This window comes from Cavia porcellus, unplaced genomic scaffold (genome assembly GCF_034190915.1).
Source record: "Cavia porcellus strain 051 isolate PalLab524CR breed Dunkin Hartley unplaced genomic scaffold, mCavPor4.1 scaffold_1, whole genome shotgun sequence".
Classification (NCBI taxonomy): Eukaryota; Metazoa; Chordata; class Mammalia; order Rodentia; family Caviidae; genus Cavia; species Cavia porcellus.
In genome coordinates, this window is record NW_026947484.1 from 197,336,794 (window position 1) to 197,348,456 (window position 11,663).

General features: G+C 39.5%; 1 protein-coding gene across 1 annotated transcript; it reads left to right on the forward strand.

The window, feature by feature from the left end:
- Nucleotides 1-10,428: 10,428 nt before the first annotated feature.
- Nucleotides 10,429-11,424, forward strand: LOC100733510 (olfactory receptor 1N2-like). Its single transcript, XM_003470648.3, has one exon. The coding sequence runs from the start codon at nt 10,429-10,431 to the stop codon at nt 11,422-11,424; it is 996 nt and encodes a 331-aa protein (XP_003470696.3).
- Nucleotides 11,425-11,663: the final 239 nt, after the last annotated feature.

Sequence of the window (11,663 nt, forward strand, 5' to 3'; positions counted from 1 at the left end):
TCAGCCTGGGTTGGAAATTATTTTCCTTTAGAATCTGAAATACATCACTCCATGCTCTTCTTGACTTTATTGTTTGTGCTGAGAAGTCTGCTGTAATTCTGATAGGTTTTCCTTTATAGGTCATCTGTCTTTTCTCTCTGACAGCCCTTAATATTCTATTCTGTTGTTCAGTTTCTGGGATGGTCATTATTATATATCTGGGTGTAGATTTATTTTGGTTGTAACTATTTGGAGTTCTCTATGCTTCATTGATCTTGATATCAGTTTCCAATCTCATGTTTGGGAAATTTTCAGCTATTACTTCTCTAAATATCCTCTTGACATCCTTTATGTTGTCCCCTTCTTTTTCATTTATCCCTATCAACCTTATGTTGTTTCTCTTTGCATCATCCTGTAGGTGTTAAATTGTTATTTCCTGATTTCTTGTTATTTTTAAAAGATCTTTTCTTTCCTGTTCACTGGCTATAATCTTGTCTTCGTGGTCTGAGATTCTATCTTTGCATTCATTCAGGTGGTTTTTACAACTTTCAATGGAGTTTTTGATTTCCTGTATATCTCTTTGCATCTGTTTTATGTATTCTGTTTTTTTCTTATATTGTTCATCCAGGGATTCTATCCATTTGTTTAGTTCCTCCAATTTTTTAACTGCAACTTCTTTAGCTATGTTTAGTATCTGCTTCATTTCTTTTATCAATTCTTCTTTCATCTGAGATATTATTTCTAGTTTGAATTCCTTTAAGGCTTCCCATACTTGCTTCTTTATTTCAGTTACCATTATTTCAGGTATTTCAGTCATGTGGCATGTGTTTTCTTCTATGCACATGGCTCCTGGTCTTTCTTGGGATGGGCTGGATGTTTGAGATTGCATTTTGGTCTTTCGTTTTGTCATTTTCCTGTATTTTGGAGCTTCAAGTGTTGTTCCAGGAGTGGGAGAGAGGTCCACCAGCCTGGGATGGGGATCCCTGCGATGGCCCCACTCACTCGACCCAGGAGGGATCTACGGCCTGGTCCTCAGGCACGAAGAGTGTCTCCTCAGGCTGGGCGGGATTCCCAGCTGCCACTGCTACAGTCACTGATCTGGCCTGGTCCCTGGTCTGGTGGGGAACCAGCCTGTTCCCCAGGTCAGGGAGAAAGTTCCCACAGGTTGGGGGGAGCTTCCAGCCACTGCTGTTACACTGACCTGCCCAGCCTGGTCTCTGGTCTGGTAGGGAGCCAGCTTGGTCCCCAGGTCAGGGAGAAAGTTCCTGCAGGTTGGGCGGAGCTCCCAGCAGCTGCTGTTGCACTCACCCGCCCAGCCTGGTCTCTGGTCTGGTAGGGAACCAGCCTGGTCCCCAGGTCAGGGAAAATGTTCCCGCAGGTTGCACGGAGCTCCCAGCTGCCGCTGCTACAGTCTGATCTGGCCTGGTCCCCGGTCCGGTGGGGACAAATTTGAGATTTTTATAACTAAATGCAATTTGAGACCACACTCATCAGTAAAATAAATCAGACTCACACATGTAAACATCGTATTGTCTGCCTGTTGTGAAAAACTGAAAGAGTAAGTTAAGGACAAAATGTACAACAGATATTGTGAAATGGGAAGGAATTGTTCAAAATGAAAGAGGAACTAGGTTATGGAAAATAAAGGAAAGGGAAAGGGAAATAAAGATGATTTTACTACTAATTTCTCATATTTTGTTGAAAAGAAAGGTTAGTGCTAATATCATTTGGACACTTTTCCTTTTTCTTTTGAAGAGAACAAAATCAAAAGGAATAAAGCAGGATAGAGACAGTCAAAACAAAACAATGAACATGATGCAAGACTTCAAACAAGATAAATGGAAACCAACAGAAGCCACCCTAATGCCTCCTGTTATCTCCAAAATAACTGTCCATACTATCAGGCACAATGAAATAAAAACACAGCACAGGATAAAACAAAACCATGAAAATAATACAGGACTTCAAAACAAGACAGTAGGAATACAACATTGGCTACCATAGTGCATCTTGTTATCTTCAAAGTAGCTGCTTATACATAAATCAAACAAACAAAGAAAAATAGAATAAAATCAATCAAAAGAATACAAGTGAAGCAATACAGTGCTTTGAAGCAAGATAATTGGAAATAATGGCTACTATAATACATTTTGTTATTTTTGAAATAGCTGTCCCTGTCATCAAATATGATAAAATCAAACAAAACAGAATAAAACCAAGCTAAATAGAACAATGAAAATAATACAGAGTTTCAAAAGAAGGTACAGATTAACAATGGCCACTGCCTTCCCCCTCTAGACATCTCCCCTTTTACCTTCACAACATCTACGGTGCATTTTGGGATTCCACTGACTCCTTTAGTTGTTTATGTTACTGATACAACACAGTGTTCACCCACATGACTCTGGACTATTTCACCCATGAGCATGATCTCAAGCAGTATCCATTTACCTACAAGAACCTCAAGGTTATCTTTCTTTATGCTGAGTAGCTTCCCATTGTACAGAAATGCCATGTCTTTCTTGTCCATTCTGCAGTTGATAGGCAAGCACCCCTACTTTTTTTTTTCTGATTATCTGTCACATAGAGCGTTTTTTCTCTCCTTTGACTTTTAGTCTATGAATTTCCTTTAGAGTTAAATGTGTTTCTTGAATAAAGCACACTGATGGATCTTGTCTCCTGTTCTACCTTGCCTGTGTTTCTTTTTATTGATGAATGAAGGCCATCTACATTAATGGTTATGGCTAACATGCACAGGCTCATCTCTGCCATGCTTTTTTCCTGATGTTGACTGCCTACTATTCTCCTCCAATCAATTATCTGCCCCGCTCAGTGATCGCCCTCTGCTGCTGTTCCTGGAACCATGATCTTTTTTAAATATCTCTCTAGAAGATCCTTCAGTATTCTTTATAGCATTGGTTTGGTGGTTATGAATTCCTTCAGTTGTTCTTTGCCATGGAAGTATCTTGTTTCTCTGTTAATTTTGAAAGGTAGTTTTCCAGGGTACATCAATCTGGGTTGGAAGTTGTTTTCTTTCAGGACTTGAAATCCTTTACTCCAACCTATTCTTGAGGTGATGATTGGGATGAGAAGTCTGTCATGATTCTCATGGGTTTTCCTTTATAGGTGATCTGTTTATTTTCTTTCACAGCTTTTAATATTCAGTTCTTGTACTGAATTTCTGAGATCTTGATTATTTTATGTCTGACTGTAGGTTTATTTTTGGTTTTTGTTTTTTAGTTGCCTTGCTTATCTGTACGCCAGATCCTTTTTCCATCTTTGGGAAGTTTTCTGCTATTGTTTCTGTAAATAGAGTTTTCAAGTCATTTGTGTTGATCCCTGCTTTTTCACTGACCCCTATCATTCTTAAGTTATTCTGCTTTGCATCATCTTGTAGTCGTTGAATTGTTATTTTAAAATTCCTTGTTATTTTTAAGAAATCTTTCCTTTCACTATCGCAAGCTGCACACCTGTCTTCAAGGTTTGGAAGTCTATCTTCAGTTTCTTTCAAGCAATTTTGTCCACTTTCAATGGAGTTTTTAATTTCCTGGATATCTCTTTGAATCTGTTTCATACATTCTAAATCTCTCTTATATTGTTCTTTCACGGTTTCCCTTGTTTTCCTATGCTCCTGTATTTTTAATCTATGTCTTCTTTAGAAATGCTTAGCAATTCTTTTATTATGTTTTTCTTCTTTTACCTGAGATGTAATTTCTGTTCTAATTTCTTTTATAGCCTTGTGAAGTTATCTCCTACTTCAGTTGCCATCACTTCAGAAACTTCAGGTGTGCTGCTCCTGACTTCTCCCATGTTTTCATCTCCTGGACTTCCTCTGCTTGGGTTGGAGTCCAAGGACCACCTTTTGTGTCTTTGTCTTGATATTTTCTTGGGTTTTTCCAAACAAGAGGGTAGTTGGGGTCCCACGCACTTCCCACATTGGTTACAATTTCTCCAGAGCATGACCGTTTGGTTCTCCTGAGTTCTCCTGGCCAGTGCTGGCTATGGGTATCCAATGGTGGCCACTGGACATGCTGGTGCAGGGCTGGCTGCTGTTTTTCCCAGCCCATGCTGGCTACTTGGGGCAGAAGCCTCCCAGGGGTTACCAGGGGGCAATGTCTCTCATGGCTGCTGAAGTGTGCGCAAGGACAGGGCCAGCTACTGCCTCTGGACTCAAGCTGGTTACTGATTTGTAGAATTTTTATGCCCATATCTTGTACTCTGTTAGACTTCCTTTTTTTTTCTTTCTTTCTTTCTTTTTTTTTTTTTTTTTTTTGTAGTACCAGGGATCGAACTCATGATCGCGTGCTCTCCAGGCAGGCACTTGTGCCACTGAGCTAAATCTCCAGCCTTTATATCTTGTACTCTGAGTAACTGCTTTGATGATAACAACGTGCAATATATTAAATATTATTATTTTTCTATTTTTAAAGGAAATGTGCTTTTATTTTTTCCATAAAATAAAACAGGAAATATCTAAATCTTTCTTAAACAGAACACAAACAGCATAAATATAAGAAAAAATAACTTGGAATGTGCTAGAATTAAGAATTTTATTTATCAGAAGACATCACTAAGCAAGTGGAGAGTGTTGTGTGAATTCCCCCTGTTGTCTGCTGGTGATGAAAGGTCCCAGGGTGGAACACCCTCTGTTTGGAGGAGGGCAGAAGAGGCAAAGGGCCATGTCCGTCCTATGTAGCTTGACTCTGTCACACTAGCAGGGTCCCGTCAGCTGTTTAAGAACTTCCCAGAATGACAATTCCTGTGCTCAGTTCAAGGAGAGGTCCTGCTGGTAGCTCTATGGGAGTCTTCAACAAACTTCTATGCCTATGTTTTGTTTGATTTACAAGTCTCTTATTTCAAGTTGATTTTTGGCATCAGGATGTATGTCCCCTTCTTCTTCCTATTTCCTATGTTTTTAGTTGACTTTCTCTGAGTCTCTCTGATTTGATTTCTTCTCTACTAAGCTGTATTGAATCTCCCCTCTGAATTCCTGGTAAATTCTGAATGTTATTTTCCTATTAACTATATAGTTTGTAATTATTTTCTCTCAATTCATAGTGTGTCTCTTTACGTGCTTCACTGTTTTATTTGCTTTGTATAAGGTTTTTAGTGTCTTTCCATCTCATTTGTCTATTTTTGCTTTTGATACTTATGTATGCGTTTGGTTTTGTAACCAACACCATTGTCCATACAAATGTTATGCTGCTTTTCCTCTGTTTTTTTTTTTTTAATAACACTCCTACAGTTCCAGATCTTAGGCTAAATTCTTCAATGAATTTTGGGTTGATTTTTGTTCGAAAACCTGGAGCTCACTGTAATATCCCTTGCATGCCTGTATCAGGAAGCTGAAGAGTCTGTGATACAAGCCTGAAGGGTGTGCACTGCAAGCCAGGAGACAGCATGGAAGGTGAAGGCGAAGACTGGAGCTCCTCCCAAGAAGCAGAAGCAGCCTTCTTCCTTCATTTCCCTTTGGCCCATTCAGGCTACCAGCCTCTTGGTTGGTGCTACTCAAACCCCTGGGGTGAGTCATCTGCCTTCAGTAAATACCGTAAGCCACATCCAGAACTATGCTAGTCAAATTAGTTGAGCCTCATTCAAATTAACACAATTGGTTAACTCTCACATTATTGGAGAAACTCTCCTTTTTCCTAATGTGTGCTCTTGTGGTGATTTGTCAAAACTCAATGGAAATTCATGGGTTTATTTCTGGTCTCTCTATAATGTTCCACATAAAAATATATAATTATTCTTTTTCATCAAATTAAAAAATCAATATACCTAAAAAGCTATATCACAAAATATAATATCGTGTGTTTTATTTTAATAATTAATCTATTGTACTCGCACAAATTAATTGGTCTCACTCTGGCATTTCCATATAAGCATATGCTTGTTTTGATCATGTCCAAATGTGCTTCTACATTCCCTTTCCCTATCCTCCTCATGTGTTTTAATAATCTTATGAAAATATTTTCAACCACATTAGTCCTTAAGAAACTTTAACTCACGATGTTACTACTGCACACCAGAAGCATAGTTAAAATAAAAGCAATACATTATACCAAGTGTTGATGGGAAAAAGAACAATCAGAATTCTCATATGCCTCTGCAGTCCTCCTAAGGTAATCACTCTGACAAACTAAAGATACATATAAGCAAAACATAGGCCCAGAAACCATACTTCAACAAAGGTGTATTGGCATAGTCAACCAATACATATGAGTATATTCCCCCTAAAATATACACTAGAATGTTTGTGTCACTACTAATTGTAAAGCACCAAACCAGAAACAATCTTAGTATCATCAAAAGTAGCACAGATAAATTGTAATATTATCCACAGGATATATATTCCAAGACCCAAAAGATACCTATTAATAGTGATTGAATGAAACTCTATACTCTTTTTTATGCATATACAACTTTGAGAATTTATAAATTAATCATGATAAGATACCAACCATAACTTACTATAATTTTTAGTGACATCAGTACATTTTTTTCTCTCCTTCAGTCAATAACTTTCACCTTTTCACTCAAAGGAAACACTTCATACGTTTTTATTAGCATATCTGAATTCCCAGCATCATCATTCCTGTGTTCTAGAGACTTTATTAAGAAAAATGAGGGTGGTTACTGGAATGCGAGCACTGTGATAGAGCAACAGGTGAGCTGGTAATGAAATGGCTCCCAAGTGACTAGTGATTAGCACCAACAGCATAGAAATGCTGGACAAATAAGAATTCATATCCTGGGCAGGGAAGTGTGGATGGCTGAAGATTTCATTATGCTTTTCACATGGTGCACTATGTAAAATGTATAAGTTGTTTACTTCTGAAATTTTCCAATTAAAATGTTCAGGCTGTTGTTAATACAGGTAACTGAAACTGGAAAAAAAAACATGGATGGGTGGGGGATATCACATGTTTACCAGTGCAACATTGGCAGCACTAAGAATAAAAGAAACCAGTTTTGTATCTCCTGTCCATTAAGCCTATCTAACTGTTTGCCTCACCCTGGGAACTGGGAACACTGATTATAGTCATCTCATGCCAACACCGTGTCTCCTTTACACTGCATCGCAGGAGCTCCCATATTGTCAGGCCTTCAGGTCAAGAGGAACAAAAGGGGCATACAGAAGGAGCTATATCTGAAGAACCATGTTTTCACCTAGATCTCATTTATGACAGGATATTAGATGTTTTCTTGATGTTGCAATGGGATGAGATTCTGAGGCTCTCTGGAATATTTTGAATATGGGAGAAAAGAAACATAACTTGTGGGAAGAGCAAAGTCTATGGTATATTAAACAGAGCCAAAACTAATTTGCTAGTGTTCTTATTTAGTAGGTGAGTAGGTTAATTTCCCTCCGTTAGCCATTGACTTCAACCTAGTGATTCATTTGACAAGAATGGCAGTAAAAGTGAGATTTTAGGATTTCCATCTGCAGGTTCAAAAGAATATAAAGTCGTGCTCTTTTCATCTTTTGCATTAGAACATTTCCTCTCAAGGCGTTCACTTTCAGAACCCTGGCACTGACTGTGAGCTACCCACAAGGTTTTGGAAGACCACTCATACAAGCTCTGACTTAACAAATATATAGAGAATACAGAAGTTATTGACAAATAGAACTGCTATCGATAGCTATTCGTAAAAATCAGAGGTAAGCCAGATTCTTTCATCCTGCTACATAACACGGGGATAGTCTATTAAAGATGTGATTGTAGTACTAAAAGCTAGAAGAAATAGCTAAGTGGAATTACCCTGACCTATGGAGAGAAAGTATAAAAATAATAGACAGGAGGAATCACAAAGCAAACTATCAACTTTGAGTACAAAAATATGGGTTTTGTAAATTTTATATATAGGGTGTCACATGCTTGTAACTACAGCTGTACAGGAGGCTGAGGCATGAACATTGCAATTGGAGGTAACTTTGTGAGATCCTGTCTCAAAATAAAATAAAAAGGGCCGGGGATATAGCTCAATTGTAGAACACTTGCCTAACCTGTTTCAATACCTAATTCAATTCAATACCTGATATAATTTAAAAGTAAAGCCTACACATAACAGAATGACTACAGCAGAAAAGTATAAACACGCAGATAAATGAGTACTTCAAGACAAAAAGTGACAAACATACTAACAGGACATTTAAGGAATTATGTGTATCTAAAAGTCCTATGAAACATGCCGGGGTTATTGCTCCTTGGTAGAACACTTGCCTATCATATATTAGCCATGGATTTATTGCCCAGAACCAAAATAAAATAAAATCAACAGAAAGAAATGTATGATATTGCTAGATAAGAAAGAAACGCAAGTTTTAAAAAGGTTTTTAGTCTTATAAAATTGTTAATGATTCGAGCATGACCCTGAGAATCCATAATGGCACTGAGATGAACTATAGTGGTAAAGAGATTGATGTCTACAATCGTGCAGGCATGGTTAAGTATTTTATCCCTTGCATTTGAAGCTTTACACACCCTATTCAAGTCACTAACATTGAGCATAAGTCTATTGTAAAACTAATAAAGCAATACTATAGTGTCTATATCCTACACTTGTTAAATTACAATCATGTACTGAAAATGCTCAAGATGAGTTAATAAATATTAACACATATATTGGAGGTAAATTATCCTTGTTAGCAAGTACTATGTATGAACCATAATGGCAGGATGAACTTAATATAGCTTGAAGCCTCATTTGAGACTTAATTTTTTGAGGACCTTGCTTCATATTAGGATTTTTCTGTTTCTATAAGTCAGAAACAATTATATTATAATACCCTCCTGATCTTTTTCTTCATTCTACTTTTTCCTAGGACACAGCACGGGAACAGAATTGTCCAGTGCAGAGGTGGGTGTTCCCAGCACACTTGCTGGACAGGCAGAAATGCACTGCATTCCAGCCAAAGATTGAGAGTCACACTCCCGAGATCCACATCTGAGAGCTCTCCTCTGGGGAACAGATGCCCCCAGGTCTCCCAGGACCAGCCAGAGTTGGCTGGAGAAAAGGCTGCACGGTGACATTGAAGTTGGTGCTAATGAGCAGTTTGGGAGATGGTGTATCAGGAGCCTTATAGCTCTAAAAATACATATATTCTTTTAGCTCTTGTGTTCTCAGGCCTGGGGACATTGAAAATGAATCACAAACACGGGTGTTCCTAATAAGGGCAGTCCAGTAGACCAGAAGGCTACTGATTCTGAGTCAGGAAAATCTCAGGGTGCATTACTGAGAACTTTGCATCTAGAGGACAGAATTGGAGAATTTGAAGATGCTTTAATTTGATAGATACTCTGACAGGTAAGGATGTCTTAGGGGTAGCACACATGCTTGCACGCATACTTGAGAACACACACACACACACACACACACACACACATCTTTTCCGAGCTAAACTATCAGGTAACATTGTAAACTGTGTAAACTGAGTCTTTGCCTGAGATCAGAAGCCTCTTTATGTTTCACAGAATACCTGAGGACTAAAACATGAACAGACCTTTCAAAGACCTGATAATAGGACACCTCATACAAGCTTGTTCTAAATCCTAGGAGAGAAAATCATTTATTTTCAGCTAAGAAAATCAAGCATTAATGTCTTTCACCGTGTTCCTCTGATAAATTGAAATATCAGAGACATGTAGTAGAAGCACAGGCATCAATGCACAGAGGGTCTAAATACCAGTTCCCAGAGCAGTTTTAAAAAGAGAGGTGAAAAGGGAGGAGGACAAGGGTAGAGAGTGAAGGAGGGAGTGTCCTATTTGTGGAGGGACCTCCTAAAAGCGGATGGGAGAGTGGGATATAACAAACACCCAACCTCAGCCCAGATGTGCAGTGCTCCCAGTTATGGAAAAGGTCAGGACTGACCTGAAAGAAGAGACAGCTCTGGAGATCAGGGACAAGTGAAGAGGAGCCCATCTTCAGAGACATTTTCAGCCCTCATATAGAAGGCCATGAAGTGTGGTGTGTGTGTGTGCGTGTGTGTGAGGAAGACAGTGATAAAGGCCATGCAACACTTTTTTTTTGTCTTTTTCCTTTTTATGGGTACCAGGGATCGAACTCACGACTGCCTGCTTGCAAGGCAGGCGCTTATGCCGCTGAGCTAAATCCCCAGCCCCTAGTGCAACACTTTTTAATGCAGCCTCATTTGTAGCTTTTCTAATCTTGCTATCAAGATCATGCTCAATTCTCACTTCTTCCAAATAGGTATCACTGACTCACTGATCAAAATGATTTCTTTTCTCTTCACCTTGTTGCTGAATAGAAAGCACAACTTCATTTGAATGGATGCTATCTTAACTGTTCTGTGAATGTTCCATGGGCCTTTTCTTGCATCTTCAGTGAGATCCTGAGGTTCTCTTTGGATCATATATTCTTTTTCCTTCAGATTAGTACTTTCAAGATATGTATCTAAAATTTGATCCAATAGTTCTTTATTGACCCATGGATAGGGTTTATCTGAACAGAAAACAAAAACTACAAAAGATGAGAAAAACAAACCAACTGAACCAAACCCCTGCGTCAGACTTCCTCCTGGTAGGATTCTCTGAACGACCAGAGGACCAGCTTCTTCTGTTTGGCACCTTCCTGGGCATGTACCTGATCACCATGGCTGGAAACCTGCTCATCTTCCTGGCCATCTGCGCTGACCCACACCTCCATACGCCCATGTACTTCTTTCTGGCCAATCTGTCCTTAACGGATGCCTGCTTCAGTTCAGCTTCAGTCCCCAGAATGCTGGTCAATATTCATACCCAGAGTCAGACCATCTCCTACCCTGGGTGCCTTACACAGCTATATTTCCTACTTCTGTTTGGTGGTCTTGACAATTGCCTCCTGGCTGTGATGGCATATGACCGCTTTGTGGCTATCTGCCGGCCACTTCATTACAGCGTGGCCCTCAGTCCTCAACTCTGCATACTATTGCTGGGTATGTGTTGGTTGCTAACCAATTGTCCTGCCCTTGTGCACACACTGTTGCTGACCTGTGTGACTTTCTGTGCCCCCACCATTATTCCCCACTTCTATTGTGATCCTAGTGCTCTTCTGAAGCTTGCTTGCTCCGACACCCACATTAACGAGCTGATGATCATCATCATGGGCTTGATGTTCCTCACTCTGCCCCTCATGTTGATTGTCTTCTCCTACGCCCGTATTTTCTGGGCCGTGTTTGGCATCTCCTCTCCTGGAGGGCGGTGGAAGGCTTTCTCTACCTGTGGTTCTCATCTCACGGTGGTTCTTCTCTTTTATGGGTCGCTTATGGGTGTGTATCTACTCCCCCCCTCAGCTCACTCTACAGAGAAAGAAAGTCGGGCTTCCATTCTCTATATGGTGATTATTCCTATGCTAAACCCATTCATCTATAGCTTGAGGAATAAAAACATGAAGGATGCTTTGGGTAAACTTTTCAGCAGTGGTAAAACATTCTCCCTACCATGACCATGATCTCTAATCTTGGTGCCCTGGTCAACTCTGCTTTCATTACTTCAGTGATTCTGAGGTTGATATGTAATTAAAAGGATATTTCACTCCTTTGTCAGGTTATGGAATGAGAAGTCCTGCTTTACATGCTTACCTGATGTCAGTAAGACAACCATTCCTAGGAGCTGAATAGCATGACATGCTCCTTATTGTCCAGTGCAGCATTTTATAATCGAGAACTGGTGCCTATGACAACA